Raw genomic sequence first — 25,374 nt, 5'->3', positions numbered from 1 at the left:
ATAACGCTTCGCTAATATATTTCGGAATCAACTATGAGCATTTCTAGAAAACTTCATAATGCACTTAAATGATTTATGTAATATTATATAGTTGCCCGTAATATTGTAATTATCTTATTGATTTATATATTGTAGCTAATCTGCTGAAGGAATTTCTATATACTCACCGTCTGTAAGCGATTTTTCTGTTATCCAAGTCATGCCTTGCTGTATCTGTGCTAACTGTTGTCGTGCCATCATTTAGAATTGGATAATCCGTGGAGTTACTCGATGCTGTTGTTGTTAACACTTTTCTGCGACGGTTCTGAAATCGTCTTCTCTTACGAAAGTCTTTTGCTCTGGTTCTATCAGTGGAAAAGAGGCTGAGAGAACTGGATGAATTGCTTTTTAAACCAGACTGGGTTAATTCTAAATCTGTGATATCTTCAGAGAGTGGCGTTTCTGTCGGCGATCTTACAGATACGTGCGAATGTATATGACGCTGGAATGAAATCACAATTCATGAAGATTATTTTAAAATAATTCATAGCTCATTTTAATTTTATTCTTAGTTAATATTGTTTTTAAACAGTTAGACATAAAAGTTAAAATAACCACTATTCGCTTTGATTAATTAAAAGTAGGCATGGCAAAGTGTTCAAACTATTTATGCAACTTCTTAATTCTTTAATTATTTAAATTTGCTTTTCAGAATTGAATCTTTATTTCTATAAATCTACAGTTATTTGAAGAGATATTTAAAAAAAACTTGAAACTTGTTGAACTGGCATCAATTATGAGCTAAAACATTTCTTGAACAGAGAAATACGCCAGAAATTTAGGTTACCAAGGATGACTTGTGGGCATTATTAGATTTTAAATAAAATTTTACTGGTTTAAAATCATTGAAATAGTTTTTTGAATTACACTTAAAGCGGAATTTTTTATTTTTATTTATTTATTTATTTAGAATTTGTCTTAAATTCATTAATTAGAAACTTAGAAGGTTAAGAAGCCACGAACAACAGAAAAATCTGAATACAAAACAAAATGAACAATGAAAATGGAATGTTTATAGCTTGGAAACAAGAAATTAATTTTTATAAGGAAAAAATTAATTAATTCATTTGGAATTAAATTGTAAATTATTATACTCATTCTAAGTAAATGAGGCTATAATAATTTTACTAACATTTGTAAGTCAAATTGTAAAAAACAAAACATTAGTTAGCATTCTGTTACAATTTTGCTTTGAAACAGTTAATTTTATTACTTTATTTATATGTATATGTACTTATTTTTGGAAGTACTCGAAAATTCATGTCACGAGAAGTTTTATTTTTCTACTTTCACTGGAAAATTGAATGAAATTACATTTTATATTTTTTTAACTGCATTAAATGGTATCTATATTTTATGTCTAGTCGTGAATAAGTTAAAATTAGGAGGTGTTTTTGTAAAAATAATTGAAAATATATTAAGACATGGAACCATTTGATAAAATTATTTGCTCTGGAACTTCGGCTCTTCAATAACATACTATAAATAATCTGGAGTGCAACAGGATTAAAACAATTTACTGTTGAATGAATATTACCTTTATGGCTGTCAGTGGTACATTTGGTACATCTAACACTCTTCCTACTCTTTTATGTTTCCTGTATTTCTTCCCTTCAATCGCATCGTATTCGGCAGAAACTTCTTCAAGTTCCTCGCTGTAATCTGGATGCTCTTGCTTTGGAGTTGTCGGCGTAGTATTCTTTTCACTATTAGACGAAGTCGTCTTGGATTTATTTGCATTATTATTCTCTCTAATGGACCATGAATCATCTGTCGTAGTCAGCTGAGTTAATTCTGTGTCCCGCAGAGGCTTAACTGTAGTAACTGGCGCTTTTTTTGTAGTGACTAGAGCTTTAGTGGGCTTAGATCCCTTTCCAGGTGTATGGAAAGTTGAGATGAAAGTTGGCTCTTTGTTATCGCTTTCATGGGCCCTATTCATGTAGCTTAACAGATCTTCAAGAGTCATCATGAGATTTGATGGGTCCCTAAAGGGATTTTTAATTATTATGGACTTGGAAGTATTTTGCTTTTGTCCGTTTTCAGTTTGATGTTTCGTTTGATATTTAGAGTTGAACACCGTAGTTTTTTTCGAATCTGTTGGCTTGTTGCTTTTTGAAGGAACTGAACCCTCTTTACACAGTTTAGTGTTGAGAGGTGTTTTTTCTTCGCATACCAACGACAACTGGTTAAATAAGGAATTTGAAGGACAGTGGAAAGTATTTCGGATTCCATCAGGCTTGCAGTAGTGGAAGACTTCGCAGTTAAATTTAGAATCTGTAAAATATCCAGTTTTACCTCGGCAGTCAAAAGTTACTAGAGGCAATACTTTTCTTAAAGCGTCGGATTCTTCATTTGAAGACTTGGCAACAAGTGGCCCTGATGGATACCATGGACTCGACGTAGCAAACTAATAATAAATAAATTGTTAAAATATTATTTGATTTGTATACATATTTATTTAAAAATGCATTTTAAAATTATCTTTCTCATCTAATTAATTATTAGCAACATTACAGTCTTGACAACTAATTCAATTTCTTTTCTTACAGCAGCTTACTAAAGCTCATAGCTTTTAGTAGAGATAAATTATAAAATATTATAAACTAACCAACCATCCTAGAAGCTGTTGATTTCTTTCCGAATACACTTTTTAAAATACTCTGATTATGTTAATTCAAACTGTTTATAAAATTAAGGCATTTTAAAATTAATTTTATGCTTCGATTCTTTTACTACGTAGAATTGTGCAGTTATTTACTATGCACTGTTTTTCTTAAGCATTTTGGAATTCTGTTATTAAATTTCAGTGTTATTTATTTCTTAATAATTTATCTACTCAGAATGAAAGTAAATAAAGTTCGACACATGAATTTAGTATTTATTTGTGATATGATTTATTAAATTAAAATATCCTGTTTCTCTGTTTAAAATTTATCACAATTTCTTTTCTAAGATGAATTCTCACAGTTTTCTATAACTAACATGTTGCTATAATATGAAAGATAAATTACAGATATTATAAAAGTTATAAGGTATCTTTTCCATGAGCCGGGCTCATATGTTATATTGCCAGGTAGAAAAATATATCCGTCAGAGGAGCACATAATAGCGGAGCGCATAAATTATTTTAAACAGAGAAAGAGGATAAGATTTACATATCCCATTCTCTATGCTATTTGTATTTTACTCTTATTTTTGTGAATAATGTGCGTGAATGAGTAATTTGTATATCTAAACAAGCAAAAAAATTTTTTTGTTTAAAAAGCTAAAAATTGTTTATGTTCTCCAAAATTATTTTAAAAGTACATCTCTTTATTCTCTCGTCATCGATTATGCAAAATAGGATATTAAGTCGCGATGAGCCATTCCTTGATATTTTTTATTTTGCTTTTCCAATAATCTTTCAGACATTTTGCTTGCGCTCCGTAGACCATATAGACAAAAATGTAATCGTTATAAACTTTAAAATGTTGATATCCATCAACTTTTAAGTTTATTATGTAGTAAGTTGTCTAGTAATCAAAGTCAAATGTCTGGAACCATATTCGATTATAAATACGTCTTTTGTGTTGCAACATAGAGATATATTGTACCACCATGTGTTATCATTATTAAAATATAATTTACTCTGGTGTTTGTTTTAATAAGTTTAATGTCAAAAGACAGTTTTTTAGGGAGGAAAATACAGGGTTTTTTTTTCTCCTCTTGTAGGTAAGTCCTAATTTTTATGATTAAAAATTTATTTAACATAATTAACAAAAAATACTTTATATTTTTGTATTTCAGGTTGAAAAATTTGCGCTAATAAAATAATTGTATGCTTATAGTATCATGGACTCTCAGAAAGATGCAGTATTAATGTATCTTCTGCCCGCAGATATTTTTGTGTTTTGTGATATTTTGCATCTGCCTAATGGAAAAATATGTATTATTATTAACAGCAAAGCTTAAAGTGAAACATTATGAAAGGATTATAATAATTTTATATACATTAATTTATGTTATTAATAATTAATTCAAGATATGTAACTGAATTATTTTGATATTTATATTGATCCAAATGACAACCTACCCTTTAATTGCTTTTCTAAAAATCGTACTCATTTTATATGAGCAACTTTACATCTGAAAAATAAGCTAAGTGATTATTTATCACTTAAATTTTAATTAAAAGAAAATTTATTCAATTAGCCTACTCTTTAATTGTTGTATTTACGTTACTTATCCTCACCTTAGATATTTTTGACTATCTCATTACTTTAGATGAACAAAACTATCTAAGGCAATAAGATAATTATCTTTCATGGCTGCCTGAAATGCAGAATTTGCACTCTTCCCCGTTTTACAACGTCAGTGCAAGTTTTTCTCATGTGAACCCATTTTATATTTACAAAATTAAGATATGTAAAGTAACGTACAGATTATTCTGTTAGAATATTATTATTAATGAAGGAAATATTTTGGTTAATAATATTTATTGCTATTAATATAAAACGATGTTTTTAAGCAGGATTTAATATAAGTTTATAAACTTCTGATGCAGAACGTCGTTACTTAGAAAAATTGAGTGCAGAATCAAACGAGAGAGAATAATTTCAAGTTTAATTTCGGTTCCTTCATTAGTATCACGATAATAAAATAAAAGAATAGCTCTAAAGAAGCTCCAGCGAAGAAAAGCAACTGGCACTTGAAAAGCAGAAATCAATTCACTTGATACCTTGTTGAATACCTGGCCTGCAGAGCTTGTATTCCTCTTTATCACTATATTCATAGCTACAAAGCTTTTGTTCCTCAATTTTATGCGCTTTAAAGCTTCTAGCGATTTAGAATTTAACATTGTTTTATGGTTTTAATTAGGCTCTTTATAAGATTCCTTACTCCGCTTCTTTTTCACTACCATGTTTATCATTATACCAGAAAGTGTTATTTTATGCAAATTATTTTAGCTTTTATAACATTAAAAGAACGAGCAAGACGTCTTTTCGCAAAACTTACTTTGGAAAATCATTTGCTCCAAAGAAGAATTCAAACAAATATATTAGCTAAATCTTTATAGTAGTATGTAATTAACTGGATAGTGTCAGAATTAAATAATACTTCTAAATAAATGATTTAATTTATTATATATTAGTTTTATGTATGATTTATAATATAGATGAATAAAATTGAATGAAATTTATTGAGTCATATATTGCATTTACTATTAAGAAATGGTTTTTTGGCCATTAACCATATATTCGCTCTTTTCTTTTACTTCTTTTGTCTTATTATACTTTCAATTCTTTGAAAATTTCAGAAAAATTCCTCTTTATTATTTTTCTGAAGTTTTGGTTTCATTTTTTATGATACCACTTCAAAACCTTATCTTTAGTGCTATCTGCTTTAGAGAAAATAACAAATCGAACACCTGTTAAAAATAACTGTTTAATATTTCACAATATTAATATTTTGTCTTTTATCATAATTATGAATTGAGATTATACCATTGAATTGAGATATTATTTAGTAGCATTTTATTTCTTATAAACCATTGCTTATTATTTGAGGTGTATTCTTGTTTACTAAACTGTCTCCTAACTGTAATAGAAGAATACAGATGGTTTATAGGAAAGGAGAAGGCACTATATTTTGTCAAGAATTCATTTGAAATTTTCGCTCAAATTAGTTTTATACAAACTGAAATTCTTAGCCCCTTTATTTAAGATATATATAGTACAGTCGTATAACACATGTGGCATAGTTGGCATAAAATTACCTTAAGAAAAGAATTGAAAAAAAGTCTCGTGGAACTTATTAAAAACTTTAATTGAACTCCGTAGAAAGTTTTTATGCTAAGGTAATTTTATACGGACAGTACAGACAGTAAAAATGGAAAAAAAGATTTTCCATTTTTCTTTAAAATCTTATTCAGCTGCTGTACAAAGGATACATTTTTAAAGCTTGCAGACAAATGAACGTTCTAAATCTAAACTTAAGATTGAAAGTTTGTTTGGGATTATCATAATAGTTCCAGAGAAATTAGACATATATTTTTTTTTTTACTTTCTTTTGGCGCACGCTTTGCAAACTTTCCTTCTTTTTTTCATCGATGCATTTTGTAACAAAATCCAATGCGGGACAATGCACAAAGGCCAATGTAGCATGGAAAATGGTTGGTCTTAAAAATTAACCCAAATTGTGACTGAAAATTCCTGGCAGTTTCTGGGAGTAGTGAAGCGTATCTCGAGCATTGTTGATCTTGAAAGCTTTGAAGATGATCTTCGGTTCGAGCATCGCTGCTTTTTGGTGTCGGAAAAATAACGAGAGCAGTGTTTCAAGACTCATTTTGGGAAAGAATTTTTTCTCCGGGCAACTTGTCCTCTTGAAATTACTTTCGTGGGAAACTATTTTCAACATTTTCATCTTTCGTGCACTAAATTCCCCGTTTACATAACATTTCTTGATTTAGGCAAGTTAAAAAACAATACCCGAAGTCTTTTGGGGTAGTTTTTTAAAGCATAGAATAATTGCAGAATGTATGATAATTTGATCAAGATCGTCTTGTTTATTTGGGTAACAATGAGTAGAAAAAGTTAAATCCAGTTTGAGAAAATAATTGAATTTCAAATTAATCTCCTACTCAGATACTTAAATAAGCTTGTTTGTAGGATAATTCTTTTAATAGGATCATCATTTTAGTATGAGAAACGAGGCTAATGAAATATTTATTTCCATTGAGACCCCAGTTTTAGATAGCTTTGTTTATCAGAATCTGTTTTCTGGTCGTATATCCACCACTGCTCCATCGATTGAATTTCTTCAAATAAATCGAAAGGTTGGTATCCAATAAATCATTTTGAGGCACCAAGTACATCAAAATCCGTATGTTTGTAAATTACAGATAGAGTGCATGCACAAAAAATTTATTGCAGGCTATGTATGTACTGTTTTGCGACTATTAAGAGCTCTAACAAATGCAATACTTTTGTGCCATAGTTCACGTATGGAATTAAGTTTTCGATTATTCTGATCATTCGTGAAGGGCTGTAATCCCAGAAATCGATGAACAAAGTATACTAAAACTATACCACAATAAAAGAAATGCGTTGATATTCTCAGTACTTGTGTTAAAGTTAACTAAGATTTTTAACGAAATTTTTACAGTGTAACCATTTCTTTTCGCTGTGTAAAAATATTCATAGTCACATTTATTTAAATTTCAGTCTAATACCTGAAACAACTGTAAACTAAATAGCTGCAACGATAGGTCTACTAATTTAAGATTGACTTAGTAGAATTTCAACACACAGAAAATAAATCATGTATTTAAAACGAGCTGCTCAAAATAGTAATTACCAAGTGGTAAGATAAATTATATTGCTATACGGTTTCATTACAAATTACTGCCACTACACGACTGTTGTCCTTATTTATTTAAATATGGCCGTGAATTTTTCTTTCATTGGATCCTTCATGAGGTTTGTAATGATGAAATAGCAGAATTTCGATCTTGGTAGGACGTGAAATTCGTTTAGCGAACAAAACAACACATGATTCGTTGTTAGTGTTAAAAATGTATATGCTACTTTTCGATCATTTTTTCATGCATGTTATTATTTTTAGATACGTGAATCTACCTTTCACAATCTGGTAGTGAAATAATCGATTACATTAGGCTCCCAAAACAATAAGTAAGCAAAATTGAAATAACGAAAATCCTTTAACGTCATAGCGTTTTTAATTCTTCTTCTTTTTTAGTCCAAAAGGACCTATTAGTCTCGAAGTGAGATTTTGAGTTGGTTTACTATAAATTGTTGTTACCAAATATTATCGTCATGTATTATTTTTAAAGAAATTAGACAATGAAGAATTTCCATGTATGTATGTTCCTTGCGTTGTAAAATAACGACGTTACCTAGCGCCATCAAATTTTGAATAACTCTCCACCCGAGCATATGCACTGGAAACCCTAATTTTGAATCTCGAATTTGTTTTATTATTTATTTCGAATTTAGGATTAACAGACTCAACGATATGAAACGGAGCAGTGGCAACACTATTCGAAGTAAGCCATTTTTATCTCCAGCGCGCAAGACTGTTGCCATTCGGAAAAATGTAAGATATTTATCTTTCAACTCAAATTAACAAAGTCGGCTCTATGAAAGCAATATGTTTCCGCAACCGGAAATAAAATGCTCTTCCACATTCCAGCGTGTTGCCATTCAGAAAAGCCTAAGATATTTTCAAATTTAATCTGGAAGGTTACTGAGTAATAAACTAAGCAATTTAAAGGCAATTGAGAATATTTTTTTCTATTTTTTAATGTGGTGATTTAAATAAAGATGCATTAAAAATCATGAGATGTGTAATTAGAAATATTTAATAATTTTATGAAATTACACTAGCTGGACTTATTAAAATCATTATATACATTTTCTTTTTAATGATAACTATTTTAGGCTAGTTTAAAGAAATAATATAGCAAATGCAAAAATATCTATGGCAATCTCCAACACTCTATCGCGAATTTTAATGATACGCTGGGGTATATAATTTTATGTGGTGTAAGTGCAAAGACCATATTATTTAATAAATGAAGTTAACACATAAAAAGTTAATAATAAGAAGACAAAAAATGTTATCCATTTTACTAAGAAAATTGAATATTGACATGATGAACTGAGCAAAACCTAAAAAAGAAAAATGTATGGCACAGTCGGAAATTGTAAACATCTGCTGCTATGCAGCTTTTAAAAATTTTGTGATTTTGAAGTGTATGAGTCTTAAGTGCGAAAAAAAAAAAAAAGATGCTTTCTAATAACGCCGAAAAGAAAAAAAAAAAGTTAGCAGGAGTGAATGCAACAGCAGATTGATAGACTGTGAGCTCAGCGAGAGCGTAAGAAACCTTAACAAACCCACTTGTGCGACCGTTTTAGATTTTTTTAGGCACTGGTGAAACCTTAATCTAAAACAGAGAGTAAAATTAGGCCAATAAGCTTGAGAACTGAATACGATTAAAATAAAATGAATGTTTTTAAAAAAAATCATAAATATTACATTGCTCTGAATTTCGAATGATTGGTAAGATGTAATTTTTGTCTTTTGGCCATGTATATTTCCCACTTCAATGAAAGCGGAAACATACAAGCAGTATTTCATTAGACAATCCGCAGGTGTAATCATAATTGCTATTATATATACACTATACAATCGAGACACAAAGAAAGTCATAGGTGATTTGTTATCATTGAAATCGGATCACTTTCAACTTCATTCAAACAGTGATTTGTTGAAACTGGTGCAGCGATTGCTATCTTTCACTGGGCGTTTGTTTACTCTGCTTTAAGACGGAAGTGTGGCCTCGGTACCACAGCGGCCACTTTTCGGAGGCTATATTCATCAAGGCCGACATTCCTAACCTAATTTCAGTCTTCTTGAGGTCTGTTTGGCGTCATAAATAAATAATGATCTTTTAACTGAAACCAGGAATTACTATTTAGCATTTATAAAAATGAACCTGAAAGTTTACCAGCTCAATTTGGAGAAACAAGCAACAGAGAAAAATTATACCTGAAAATTATTTCCAACGCCATTGACTCCCCTGTCCAGCAGAAGAGCTGGAAGGAAAAAAAAAGCATAAATTATTCACTTTTTTTTATTAAAAAAGTCATTAATAACGCCAAATAACTCATTTTTTAAAATGACATAATTAGTAAAGTTTTGTATACATATAATGGTTCTGTTAGCTAAAGATACTCAATGCTTTTAATTCCAGACTGTTTACGATTGCTAAAATTCTATAATTCTGTAAATAAGCCTTTTAGATCTTTGCATTTTCCATTAACTACTGATCCATCGCATTATTATCATGTTCATATGACTGTTATTTACTAGTGTGGTACTACTTTTTTTCTGGGCATCAACTGATACATTTACTTAATCTTTTTGAGTGACTGATGATGGTTCTGCGAAATAGCTGACAAATACTGTAACACATATATTTGATCTATCAAATTTAAACGTCATTATCATGTTCAAATTTCGTGAAGTATATAATATATGCTGTAATTTTCAGCTATAGCAAAATCATTTCCCAATAATAAAAGAATAGACTACATTTGTTATACTTAGGACTGAAATTATTTCTCATATTTTGGTCAAAATGTGGAGGTTATAGTGATACATTTTGACATATGTTATACGAGTACAAAGTGTTGCAAAATAGAGCAATGATTGCATTCAGTTTTCTTTCATTGAATTAGTTGTAGAAAACAAATGTTTCACATGGTATTATGAATACATGAATTAGATGTACGTTTTAATAAATAAATAGATAAAGTAAAAATAAATTAAAATAAGTGAAGGAAATAAATAACTAATGGTACGAAACATGACGTGCAAAATTAAATCTTAAAAACAATATTCAAAACTAAAGTAATATATAAAAATTATGCAGTGAGATACTTAACAAAATCTGTAAGTGTTTAGAACCAAAAGCACAGTATTTGGAAAATACATGTAACCTTCTTAATTTCTAGATGAAAAACCTGTGAATGTATTGAGTACATCGCAGAGTGCAACAACGAATAGGCCTAGAGCTACAAAATTTGGAACATATATTGCCCGGATGACGAAGATGTGCACTTCAAAGAAATTTTTCCAAAATTCGATTTAGGTTCCCTCCTCTTCGATTTTTTACACATACCTTCTGTTTAACGAACAACCAGAAAATCTCAGTGTTTTAATGTTTTGATAGCGTGAAAAAAAGTCTTTTAAATGCAATTAATAATTATAATGAACCAAAATTTTAACATAATTTACTAACTTTTAGAAAGTTTTTGAAATTTGCTCGATTTTTTTCGACCATTATATGTCTATTATTTCAAAATTCCAACATTTAAAATTGTGTTCGTTATGAAATTTTTTCACCGGATATAAAGCAAAATCTTCGCAGTCTTTTGAAAGAAGAAAGTTAAATTGTTAATTATGCAGTTCTAGGACTTTTCAAATATGCTGTAGTATGATTAAAAGCAAAAGTGAAAGTTCCCATTTTTTCTTCGGTCTCATATGGTTTTCCTTGTGAACATGATTTCGAGGATATGAAATTATTATACGTCATTCTAATTTTTACCTCCTTATAAATTTCTCTAATATTTATTTTATTTATTTATTAAGTGATCTTCCCCCCCCTTGATAGAAAGAAACATTTGCAAAGAAATTAGGAAAATTTATAATTATATATATAATTATATATATAATTATAAATATATATATTTTTTTGAAGATGCATTTTGCATATAATGCTTTCAAAGTACGTGAAGGTTATGCAACTCCTGGAAATGATGCTTTTATGGAGAAATTTCAAGCGTAAACTGGCTCCTGTTTACATTGATGAAAGGAAAATCCCTAAAATCCATGCAGCGTGTCTTTTTATCGGGTTTGAATCTGGGTAGATTTGTCAATGTATATGCTCACTAATAATTAGTTTCCAAAGCGATTCTTCTTTTTTTCCATTTTGAGGAAAATAATAATAAATATGTGCGCATAGCCGATAGCTAAAATTACTGCCTAAGAATAACCAATAGTTCATTTTTATTTCTATGTGACATGAACGAATATCGTGTTAAAACCTTCTTCTTACTCTTGCATATATACAGGGTGACCCAGAAGTCCGTGAACATTTGAAAGTTCATCAATAATTCATGGAATAATGTGGATAGAGTGGTTAAAACTGTACACATGTTAGAAATGACATCGAGTTTCATTGAAAGCTAAAAAATTCTTAAAAAAAGGCCAACATATGACCGTGGGCAGCAAAATATCAGTAACGGCGCATGAAAAGCGTGTATGAAATGAGCTGTAGTAAGAAGGAATCAGTCCCTTCATGACTCTGGCCAATTTTCTATTCTCGTCTCCAGGTGTTGGTCACGGTGTGATGTGGATTCATCACATCAATCGTGATCGGACTCTTTTTTTTTTTTTTTTTCCAGAGGAAATGCTATTCAAACTGTCAATGGTCGGGCGCCAGGTACGCTGGTATGTTACAGAATAACATCATCCCTAGTATGGCTGATAAAAACCGTTGGAAGATATGACTTTTATTCAGGACGGTGCTCCTCGCCATATTGTTACACGTATGAAAGATCTCTTGCACACATCGCTTGGTGAGGATCGCGTGCTGAACCGCCACTTCTGCCATGCTTGGCATTTCAGGTCCCTAGATTTCAATCCCTGTGATTATTGGTTGTGGGGTTACTTGAAATCGCTTCTACCACGATCGTCTAACTTCATTAGGGATGCTAAAAGACAACATACGACGGCAGTTTTTCACCATACCTACAGATATGCTATACAGTGCTGTTCACGACATTGTCCCTCGACTATATTGTTGATAAATGACGAACGACATGCTGAACATTTGTTACAAAAGAACAATGTTTTTGCTAAAAATCAATTGTTATGCTAATTATTGCTCTCTTTTTTGCTTTCAATAAAACCCCGTGAAAGTTCAAGCATGTATGTCAGTTTTACCTCTCTACCTATACTAGTCAATGAATTACTGAATTTTTAAATATGAACGAACTTTTGAGTCACCCTGTATGTAAACTAACTATGAATGAGTTAATCACAGACTTGCCAGATAAATAAATAAAAAAGAAGCGAAAGTATTTAAAAATGAATTGAAATTATGTAAAAATTACAAAATGACTTTAATTCGAGGACTGCACAACTTCGATATCGGCTTCTTTCTTACAAATTTATGATCAGCGTCCCCCCTTCCCCCCAAAAAAAGAGAAAAAGCATAAAATTTCAATCTAAAATATTCAGATTGCAGACTAATATAAGTTTACTATGAATGTTTCAAAAAAGTTAAAAACAAAATGTTTATAACTAAAATAAATATAAGCTTATAAAAAAATAGCAATGTAGGGTTCAGTTTAATGTCGGAAGCAATTTTAAACTAAGGACTTATGATAGGCCCATTGTTGAAGAATTAATCTCCCAGAAATTAAAAGTAGTATTAAAAGATCTGTTCAAAAGCCTAGCTAAATCATTGGAAAAACTATTTTGCAGTGATTTTGTTTTATCTTCAATTAACCCAATGTACAGACGTGCATTTATTTCAGAAGTAAATGGTTTCATTATTCTAGACCTAATTTATTTGATTGAATCGCTGACGCATTAGGCTTGCAATGAATATTTCCTTCGAACGGCAATACGTTTATTTTACCGAGAGACCAAATCCGCAAAGTGGAAACTATAAATACTACTTTAAAGAGGTTTCCTTTGAAATATTTTAAAAAAGTTTTCCTTATGAAAAGCTACTTAATGATGGCTGTCTTTCGTAAACAGGGAATATTTAGTTGGAAATTTCTTGTTGAATGGTGTCAAAATATATATTAATATTTCTTAAATCGTAAATATTGAAGGTGAAAATTTATACTCAGAAACTTCAATAAACTTCAAGAATTTTGCTTTTTTAATTAAAGGGAACGTTAATTTTATGAAAAACTGCCAAAGAAACCTTCTGCAGGAGTCTTTTGTGCTGTCGAATATATAAATATGTTTCACTGTGCTAATTCCAGTTGTATGCCTATTTCATTTAAACATATTTTCAGAACGCTAATCTAACCGCCCGCGCGAAAAGGTTAACGCTCGCTAATTCATAACCTTAAAAAAACATAACCTTAAAGAAATACTGTAACAAATAATGAAAAATCATTTCAAAGAAATAGTTTTAATTTTATGTGTTGAATTCACGTTTCATTTTACACATGCTTTTTATTAGCTCGTTTCAGTTTCATTTCTCAACTGAATGGTAGTCTCAAATCCCATCTGTCCTCGCATCGTTGCTCACAAGGAGAAAACACCAATTTATTTGTTACCTAAGAGTGTCTAGAAGTTTCCTATCTCATTAAAATAAGAGGCAGAGCATTACTGTTCATTGATCTTTAATTGAGAATGGACTACGCGGTCCAGTAAATTCTAATTCGCTTTCCTTATTTTCACTAGTTGTCCTATTTCATTTATGGCCTGTACTGTGCAGTATACGGATGAAAAAACATCATTATTTGACATCCTTGAGAAACATCATGAAACAACTACGCCTTCCACATCACACTTACTTTCTTTCATACATTTTGCAATACTGTGCTTTTCTATTTTTTTTAGCATGTGCTTTCCGCAAATCTACCAAGCATTTCTTAATTTCTTCTGCATGTTTCAGTATACGTGTCCAATTATAACAATTGCTAAATTATACTACTTATTAAAGTCTGAATTCTAAGAAATATTTTAGTTACAAAATGTTCTTTAAAGATTTTTAACTTTTTGATAGAGAGTAATAGAAATTCGCATGACCAGGTAACCAGTGACATTAAGTAAGTAGCTGCGCAGCTAGAATGTTAGATATTGCAATGAAATAATGGCAACAGCAGGTGCCTGCTTGCTAAATTAGAAACTTTGTATAGAACATTAAATTGGCAAAAATTAACGACAGACATAAATGAAACCACATTGATGTAAATGGTTTTCAAAGCAGGACCCTAAAACCTTCATCTGTAATGATCATGTTATTGCGTAACGCTGATTATTTTCAATTCATGTAGTTATTCAACTGTTATCCTTTGGGCCTATATGCTAGGACATTTGTCATCGTTGGACTGAAAAAGGTCCATGGTGAAACGTTTAATATCATCTTTGAATATCAACGATTTTTACATCTCATTGTTGTTCTGTCTATTGACGATAAATATCTACTTGTGGAAAAATGCCTTCACGGAGGCATATTTCCACAAGTAGATATTTATCGTCAATAAACAGAAAAATCTTACAAAAACTAATTCGTATTAAAATTGCATGCAGTGAAAATCGATGCAGCCAGTCTGTCCACCGAGAACTGAATGTGGGTTGAATACCAATATTTAGCGATTGTAGAAATCAAGCATCCATATTTGATTCAACTCGATAGAAATATTTTAGGAAATTATAAAATATTTCTCTCCATGTGCGTCAGATTTCATTCCGTAGTTTCCTCTTTGTTATTGTTCATGTTATTTATTTATTTAGGTAATGATGTAGAATGTGATCTACCGCTTTTAGTTAGTTATTTCTTCGATGTCATTACTACAGCGTTATTTTTAAATATGAACGAAAGTAAAAATAATTAAGAATACATAAAATAAAATGATTCCATTAATTGATTTAATAACCTCTCAGAACGACTGAATTGTTTAAATATTAGTACCATCTACAAAAGACTGAAAAGTTCGATGATTATAGGATACGATCGCAAAAGTGGTAGATGGCATATTACATCAATACCTTTGCTTTTTATACTCATTTTGCTATTTGAAAGTGTCTTGCTGTAATTACGTTTTGTTATAAAAATATTCCGACAGAAAGAAGCATATCGCAATTTGAATACAGAATTTAGTTTTCAACAGACAGTAATTAAAGAACAGATTATAACAATGAAATAACTTAACGACACGTGTCGGAATCTCTTTGTTGTTACGAAGACCAAGAAGTAATTGTTTCTTTTAACAATGGTGGGTACTATTTTCTTGAAAGACAAAGGGGTTTGATTTAGAATATCAAATATTGCAATCCAGTTTGCACCACATTTCGCGATTAAATTGATATATCGTTGTTGTGATCTCTTATTTTCGCAATGTTTCACGATGCATTATTGATGTACGGTTAATTTCGCTACATTGTTATAGTTGTGCAAGGAATATGGCTTGTTTTGTTAAGTTGTAATGATTATCTTAGCCAGTGTTGCTGTTCTGGGTGAGAAGGATATTAGGGTTATTTATTCATGATTGTTAAGGCAGTGTTTATATCATTTGAGAAGGAAAATGTTATGGAATTTCGAATTATCTCAGATGTTATTTTAAAGGAGACTTCGACTAGATGAGGATAACAAGTCCTATATAACCAAAAGAAGAGTTATTGTCTTGCACATCGTTGATCCTGTAACGACTGTATCTCAAATAAAATTTTAATAGACCGTGAATGATTATTTTTTTATCGTTTCATTTCCATGACTTCTACACTTTTCTTTTCTTTTTCAACAGGTCGAGATAATGATAGAAGTATTCCTGCCAAAGATATATGAATCATATTGGAAGATTTTACTACGATCTGATTTTTTCTAAATATAAGAATGAGAATATTTGCGTTCGTTTGTATAAATGTGCATGTGAAACAGTAACGGAGATATATTATTTCAGCAAAATATTGGAAATTTTTTATCATCGAGATATCTCATGCCCAAATTTCGTGTAGCTCTTCTAAAAGCTATTAAAATTTATTTGAGATTAACTGATTAGAACGTTTAGCTTTTGCTTTAAAATAACTGTTTACTCAACGATTTAATGGATTTCTTGAAATTAAAATAATTTCGTATTTCATGTTGCTCATATACACTGAGCAACTCTATAATATTCCTTTTTTTACGTAACCTTTCGTTCATTAACGTTGTGTGTATCACAGTTAACATTCCATAATTAGATATTTAAATTACTGACATGAAGATTGTTTTGAAATACCTGCACTGTACTACCTTATTACAAATCACGACCGTAAGTACAAAAAGACAAGTGCGATTTCGATCGCTGTATTTAATATATATAAAACGGGCGTTTGTATGAGTCAATGCATTTTATTACTTTAGTTCCCTCTTTAATTCATTACAGCTTAATAACAGAAATTATTTGATAACAATTGCGTAAATGATCTCTGTTACAATACCCATACCATCTCACTAAATCAACTAGAAGCGTCGTATTATAGAACCTCTCAGATTGCTACTTACTGGATGAGTTTAAAGATTTTGGTAGACTGACAAAAATAGTAGAAAAGCATTTAGAATTTATTGAATAAAAATGAAATGAAATGAAATGATTATCTAAATTTGTTTTTAACTTCTTATGCGACGTGAGGAAAATTCTACAATCACAAAATAGTTTCCTCTTTTTTTCTGCGTCAATTTTAGCTCGAAAAAACTAAATTTTTCACAGCATGTTTTTTTGAAAAAATTCCAACAAAAAAATAAATGATTTTCAGTTTTTTTTTTGCAAATTAAAGTCTTTCAGAGTAATGATAATTTCTGCTATTCGGTCATTTAAATCTAACAGAAAGGTTTCATAACTTACGGTTATATTTATTCATATATTTGTTTCACTACATATTAAAGACTTTTAAACTTACCGATGGCAAATGAAGTGAAGATAAATAGGGCTGAAACCCTGAAGACAACCATTGCTGTACGCTTGTACTCCTCCTAGGGCATGCTATTGATGTAATTTCATTCTTGAAATCTGACGTTACGTCCTATTGTATCCTCATAGCGGAGTTTAATCTGAAAAAACAGTAAATACGTTTTGCATTGGTATGAACAGTAAAAACATTATGCACATGAAATATATGTCTATAATGTAACTGTACGTTCGCTAATCAACAGTATGTTTGAAATTTTTAAGTACATGCACATCTTCAACGGAGATAAAAGAGTATAGTTATTGAACATTTCTTTTAAATTATTTTTATAATGTAATTTTAGCTGAAAATCCTTCAAAATATGAAATAGCTATTACCCGTGGGAGGCAAATTTGAAGATCAGTTGTGATATTAAATAGTTGAGGCCGAATTTAAGTTTTGTTGCAGTTCATGTTTATATGATCATGTGTGATACATGGTGTGATCATGTGTGATACATGGTGTGATCATGTGTGATACATGGAATATGATCAGGTGTTACATTTTTGAAGTGTTTTTAGTAGTTTGTATAAACATAAATTAGAATGTTTGATTAAAAATTGCATTATGTTAAACGTATTCATTAATTTAAATTACAATGAATATGATAAATAATTTTCGAATTTTCGCTAACATATATGAATTGCAACATAAAAGGGTTGTGTGTCCCAGTTTTAATATTAATTAGCAGGAGGTTGTGGAGACATTAGGTTTTTTTGTGAAGCAGAAGATATGAAAAATTAGTAATGCCCTCTTCGGGAATAGGGCCTTATAGGAATTAATGTCATAAATAATGCTGCGTAAATCTGATTAGACAAGTAGAGATAGCAGCTGCGTTGATACCATTGATGGAGAAAATGCAACAAATCAATGGATACATTATATCAAGTATCACTGTACGGATTGAGGGAAACTCAGCGACCAGAGAAGGGTATTTTTAAGGTAATATTTAAGCTACTGCAATACGATACAGACAGTCTTAAGTAAGCAATGCCTTTCCTTGAAAGCCATCTTGCGTTTCACACAGATCGCGACGGTTCCATTTAACTAACCAAATGCGTTTTTGCTTAAGTCTGTATTAGATGCCTAGACATGGCAACATATCTTCGAGAGCTTAAACAGGTCTCCTTTATTACAATGTAAAAATAACTATGAAAAGTCTTCGCTTTTGCATCGAGCCTTCTTTGTTATTGATCCAACGCGACCGAAAAGGATCGAATCATGCACATTGATTCAGCAGATATAGGAAAAGAAAACTGTCGATATAACCTTATAGAATCTTTGTTCCTCTGATTGACTTCAGTTTCCCAAAGTAAAGAAACGCGCGGACATTCTTTAATAAATGTCTCTAATGCTTTGGATTTCAATGTTTCATAACTTCTCACTTTTCTTTATTACACTGATAATTTATACTTCATTACTGTCTACTGCATTGCTGATCTTTCGCTGTTTTATTGTTGCTGCCATGAACTTTTTACTTCTCGGTTACTGTTTCTGAGGGTTAATGTTTGCTGAGTATTGATGCAATAATTTTGGATTTCAAGATAATATAGGTTTAAATATTATACTGAAATTTATTTAATATGATAAATTTTACTCTAAACTATTTTAAAGAATAATAATAAATTAAACCCACATGTGTATCATTGACTTCGGACAGTATCGCAAAGAAATAAACTGTATCTTAAAAAAGAAGTGTCATTCCAGTTTAAAGATATGCGTGCTTCAGCATCTTCCTCATTGGAACAGCTACTAGACTTCCCGATTTTGAAATATTTCGTATCGGAAAGTCTTTATGTTATCAACCAACTGTAGAACCAATCTACCTTTCAAGGTCAAGGAATCCTCTAATGGCGACTTAAACGCCTGCAGTGCCATCTAAACGTGGCCTTGATAACGAAACGACTGGAACCCCATAAAGCACAATCAAATCGTTTTCCGACCTAGATTTCGCCCTCAAAATAACATTAAGACGTCTTATTTTTTAATTGTCTGCAGTCATTAAATCAATTTACTAACTTTTCAGCAGAAGAACGTCGTTATCTCTTACATCTGTGCTGGGTAAATATCTCTTGCTTTCTTAGCTAAATCCACGTAGAAGACAAAAAGCAAGCTTTTATTCAGAATTATCTCATCGGTTCACCGAGCGCCAGAGCAGTTTAATTAAGCATTAACCCTTAGCATGTTTTTCGATTCGATAAGCAGTGTCTGACCCCAAAAATGTTTGCTTTTATTGATTTGTTTTAGAAGTTCATATTAATGCGTAAATTTATCTGCCATGATCAAATTTATTAAAATTACTTTTTGTAAATATGAACCGAAAAATCATTGCTTAGAACGGACTTAAAATGAACTTTCTAAGTACAAACTTGCATTCAGGGTTCTGAATAAAAAATTTTGGTAAAGGTTCTGAATCGTAACGAGGAAATATTTTTCGCTCATCCATACATGTGCAATTTAAAATATACCATATAATGTTATATTTTGGAAAGCATATGCATTATCAATTTTGTACATAAAACGTAAATTATTCTCTTAGAAAGTTCTTCCTAAAGACATCCAACATCTGAGAGAACTATCGCGTGCATTTCGAAAATTGAAATAGATCCAGTTAATTAATATAATATAGTAATAATAAATAGCACTCCATGTAAATTGGGAAGTTTCATTAGAGTAATTTTTCTCTGCAAGAATAAAAGTTATAATGTATACTAAATTAGACTATATCCATATGAATTTGTTGCTTCTCATTTTTTTATCTTTGTTATAGGCATCAGAGTTACTTATCCAAAATGAAAGAAAAAATATACAGTACTCCGAAGAAGTACCGTACATCTCTTCTTCATGACAGCTATTCACTGAAAGAAAATTCAGAATGGGAATTAGATTCATTAAACTTGAATCTTAAAATGATTCACGTCAGTTTCTTCTTCTGAGTTATCTAACTAAATAATATGTTGCTTACATGATTTATTGCATTAGCTATTGAGAGGAAAGATCGTTTCGGAGGATTAATGACCCATTGACGTAGTATTTCGTGCGTAAGTTAACTCTGCGGAACGCGATTTTGCCGTACGCGCAATGTGTAAGTGACGCAACCCCTACGTTTGGCAGGGGTTTACTATATATTTATAAAATTTTAGATAAATTTTCAAATACAAGGGAATTATCCCTTTCTTTTTTCAACCACAACAAAATCTCTCAAAATTTTGTCTTATGCAATATGTCTTAAATTCAAGCTAAACATGTCAGGCATTTACTTGTCTTTGCTCGAATATCGCATTAATATTTTGTTTTCCAAATTGATAAGTATTAAAATTCTTATTGCGATATATGAGGTAATACGTAAATATAGCAATACATTTTTGGGGAATTTTCGGTAATAGTAATACATTTTTTGGGAAAAAGATTCAGTTTCAGCGTAATCATCGAAATGGATGTTAATATTATTTCACTTGAAAATCGGGAATTGTTTTATGAGGTACAAAAGTAAAAGCATTTCGATGGCTTGAATATTCTAGGTAGTTAGTGGAGTATTAGATTCAGTTGCTGACCAAACAATATTTTATATCTAATAATAAAAAGTAATAAAAATTACGTAAATAGTACTAGTAAAAATATAGAGTATTTTGAAGACAAGAAAATTTGAATTTTTCACCTTGAAATTTCAGTAGCTGAAAATTTTCTTTTCAAAAGGTTGCATGTCACTTTGCAGAAACGTTTTTCAGCTTCAAATAAAATTTCTTTGCTATAATAGCTACATTACCTGCTTCGTTTCTTAATATTTTAAATTTCGCTTAGATTCTCTTAGATCAATACCAGTTTGAAAAACTAAAATTAGTTATCACTGAAAACATCTAAAAAAAAAAAAAAAAAAAAAAACTGATTTTGTATAAGGATGATACAGAAGCCAACTATCTATTAAGGAAACAGTTTATATCCGCATAAATAAAAGTGCGCGAAATGCTTTAGCAAACATAAGAATAGACGGAATAGACGGAAATTCTAAAGTTTCGGTCTCTCTTACCATTCTATAAAGTCTGCAAGTTAATATCTGCTGTTTTGATAACTCACACGATCGTGATAAATATATCAATATTTAAGATTCTTCCCTGTTCACTCTATAAGCTAGAGATAAATATAGATTTTTACTATTTTTGAGACTGAATTTCTGAATATGTTAAAAACCATTGAAAAATTAATACAGTTTTCGATAAATTGTTTTACTAAATCATAAAAGTACTATTTGTTTGTCGGCAGCAAATGATGTCACTGTACAGACAAATGTTTCAGCTTCAAATAAAACTTTGCTATTCTTGCTACATTACGTGCTTCGTTTGTTAATATTTTAAATTTCGCTTAGCTTCGTCTCAGTTAAGCATAAAGTATTTTTCTCTAATTAAGTAACGTGCAAACAATTTTTTATAAGCAATTACTGCTTCAATTTCACTTAAAAGTATCAAAAATGTTATATTTATATAAAAAAAAAACAAATCAAAGTATGATTACTGTACAGGTTAAGAAGAATGTTATCAATACGAAATACAAACAAGACCCAGGATATAATATATAACTTTTACTGCATCAAGAAGAGTAGTATGCCATTAATAACACACAGTAAAATAATGTATTATTTTTGTGTTCTAATAATTTCATATCAATACGAAATATTATCACATAATATGAGGATATAATTGAACCTGTCGGTCTGATTGAAAACTGGCATTATCCAAACATTTAACTTTGCGCCATAGGATTCTGAAACTTATCCTAAATTTCATATAACTTTATTTATCGTTTCGTGAAGAATTATTTATTTGTCTTCTGAATTCAGCTGAGGTTTATGTTTGAAGACTTCGGTTTTCAGATGTGCTAAGAAATCGAGATAGCGAAATGAGAGATTTGTTGAAATGCCAGCGATGGGAATCCCGATTAAGACACATTGCAGCTCTACGCAAAGAATTATTTCAGGTAGGAGCCTAATTTCCTGAGTTTTATAACAGAAAAAGAAGATTATAGGAAATTATGAGATGATTTTGAGAACACTTGAAAGTGTTGAACTCTGGGTAGAAATAAGTTCTCCCCTCTTATTGACATAAAGAGCTATTGAAAAAAATTATGAACTTAAAGCAGGATTATAAGAAATTATTGCATGGTTTATAAGACCCTGGATAGACATAAGGCCTGCTCGCACGTTGATATAAGGAGCTGAGAAAAATTTCTTTAGGTCTTGTAAAATGTCCTTTGCAGCGTAGCGTTGCAGTTCAAAATTACAATAGTTTTGCAGTGAATATGAAATGCTCACCTTGTTGTATAATTAAAAGTGCATGTAACATCATTTATTTATTTTACTGTTTCCGTTTGATATTAGAGAGGTTTTTTTGCAAGTCCTTGTACCATAAATCTAATACAGTGGTTAAACAAGTTTCAGATGGTTTCTTTTAAAGAAAAAATGAAGATGAGAGAGCACATCCTCTCCCCGAACATTCAGGAAGGTACTAAAAAAGACTGATTAGTGGGTATTAGCTCGGCAGTGAAATTATAAAGGGCTTCTTTGCATGCTGTTAGTCCTGGTTAGATAGATACCTTCAGTGAAGCCTTAGCCAATGTTGTGCCTTTTAAAGTGGGGGGTGGGTGTGGGGTGAGAGGCACGTGAGCTGAGTACTTTTGAGTGTAAACAGTAGGAAAGAGTTTAACGGTGCGCCAGATCTGTGGTCATTCATGTAAAACTGTTTCCAGGATAACAGTAATTTGATTCTGTACAGATGAGAAGAAACTTGGTTCCAATTTTTGTCATAACTCATATATTTCAGAAAATAATTTTTATGCGAGCAATCCTATTTCTTACCAAATTTTAGTTTTAATACGAATTTCTTGGCAGAGTTTGCTTAAACGTATTTTGTCCTTAAAAAATCATGAATAAATGTGATTTTCTTTAAGGTCTATTGAACGCTCTGAGAAATATTAAATGAAAATTCCTAGCAAAAACGTAATTTTTTCTCCTAATATATCACAGTTAGATATGTAGTATAAACCTTTTTTATATTTCGTCCTCTCTTAATTGAAAATTTAACAAATTTTAATTTAAATCTCTCCATTTTTTTAAATATTTGTAAAAATTAATGTGGTTTTTATTCATAAATTAACAATAAAAGAAGCTAAAAAAATGCTTTATACTTTGCAATCTTCAGTCACAGCTGATTATTCTCGACTTAATAATCGTAATACTAATAATTAAACGTAACAATAATATTCGTGATAATTGATCGCAATAATAATAATAATAATGGATTTGAATTATTAATCGTAATAATAATAATAATGAATTTGAATTATTAATCGTAATAATAATATTCGGGAAAATAGTAATTATAAAAACAATAATAAAAACATTGAAAAATTTAAACTTCATTTGGAAAAAAGATGATCAAAATTTGATGAATTGAGAAATTGTATTGAAAGATAATTTCGATTTCGCATCATTTTAATACTCAAACAAGTTTATTTATTACTAGCTTTTTCAGGTTTTTTTTCAGGTTTACCAATCACTGGTCACACATTAATATCTTACAAATAATATGTCATTGAATTTCATCAGGTATTAACGTATTAAGAATAACTTATATTTAGTTAAATTTCATAATATGAGAATTCTAACCTAATCGCTAGAGGAATCATGATATTGTTGTGCATTCTTTTTAACAATGGCAGTGTATCGGCTGCAATTCTTAGATGATTTTTTCATCACATATTCATTTAATTAAATTTGAAGTAAATAAATCAGATGTAACCAGATGTAACCGTGTTCTATAACATTATAATAAAAGTTCTGTAACGTAAAAATTGGTTTTAATCTTCATGATAAGTTTGATTGCATATCTTTTAAAGAATGTTCATACAAAGTTATGTTAACGAAGCTGATCATATAACATATATTTATTTAAAGCAATCTACGGTCGTGATCTGAATTTTTGTAACACAGCATGTGATCACTGAAGTGCTCAAATTTGCATCAATGACGACACGCCTAAATACGCAAAGGAAGGTAACAAGAAATGGCATCTTTTTAAAGCGGAACTCGGTGCAATACCTGGGATAAACGAGATTCTCTGTGAAAATGCAGATGCAATGAGACGGATGACCTAAAGACTCTAGGAAAATGTAATTTCTTTACCCACTGATTATACTGAAGCATATTAATTGCCAGTTTGATGATTCTGGAAAGATTGCATATGCCCTAATTTTCGACGTCTGAAAAACACATGATCCCTTCTCTTTGGTCCGCAGGTGGCCGTTTCATTTCAGCCCTTCTAAAAAAACATCCTATCTATCGCAGAACGCATTTGAATTTAAAACTTCTAATCTTTCTTTGCCCTACATAAAAATATTAGTGGAAGATCATGTATCCTCGTAATTGTAGAAAGTTATACCATCAACCTTGCAACAGAAATATAACAAGTATCTTTCATTCCAACAACAATAAAATTTTCAGATAAATTTAATAATTTTTCATCTTTCTATGACTTGTAGTTAAGGTATTAAGACTTCTAGATAAGTGACTTTATGCTTCCTTCGTTTAAGATAAGGCTGTAATGAGGACCTGTAATTTCGATGTAAGGAAAGGTAAAATATCTAAATAATTTATAGGATTTGGCCTTCTTATGTAGCATAAAATTAGACCAAAACTCTAAAAAAGACAATTGTTGAATTTTCACTATGTATGTACCACAGAGGTAAGGGGGTAAAGGACCCTTTATTTAACTTAAATAAAGTTTGACGAACAGCAGCAACTCGTGCTTACAAAAGCCAATAGCTTTGGATTTAAGTAAAAGATAATGAATGAACTAAAACTAATGAAATTAAGAATAGTTCTAATGGCTTCACAGTTCAACCAGCCAGCAAACTGGCTCTAACCGAAGTCGGCATAAGCCAGCGTAATGTCAAGAATAACTCAACACCGAAGAATACTAAGCGCTACAGATATCAAAGTTAGCAAAGCGCTTTCAAGGAGGCAGAACATTTTTACTCTTCAGAACCTGTCATTAAATAATTTATATCTTCCACTTCATTTGAATATCGCGCGAGCTAAAAATT

At 30.6% G+C, this 25,374-nt stretch overlaps 1 protein-coding gene across 2 annotated transcripts in view; it reads right to left on the bottom strand.

Moving 5' to 3' along the window:
• The window catches only part of LOC118190227 (uncharacterized), a 77,833-nt gene that overhangs the window by 23,382 nt on the left and 29,077 nt on the right, over positions 1–25,374 (bottom strand). For both annotated transcript variants that reach the window (XM_035360903.2, XM_035360904.2), the window contains exons 2-5: positions 17,233–17,383; positions 9,589–9,635; positions 1,577–2,446; positions 168–481 (exon numbers count right to left, since the gene is read on the bottom strand). In XM_035360903.2, coding sequence (XP_035216794.2) covers positions 168–481; positions 1,577–2,446; positions 9,589–9,635; positions 17,233–17,284 — 1,283 coding nt within the window. In that variant the 5' untranslated portion in view covers positions 17,285–17,383. The remainder of the gene's footprint in view (positions 1–167; positions 482–1,576; positions 2,447–9,588; positions 9,636–17,232; positions 17,384–25,374) is intronic.

Source organism: Stegodyphus dumicola, chromosome 8, assembly GCF_044657685.1.
Source record: "Stegodyphus dumicola isolate Sdum_Otavi_A_Nest chromosome 8, ASM4465768v1".
In the NCBI taxonomy this organism is placed as follows: Eukaryota; Metazoa; Arthropoda; class Arachnida; order Araneae; family Eresidae; genus Stegodyphus; species Stegodyphus dumicola.
The sequence above is the reverse complement of the archived record's forward strand: the minus strand, read 5'-3'. Positions and strand labels throughout refer to the sequence as shown.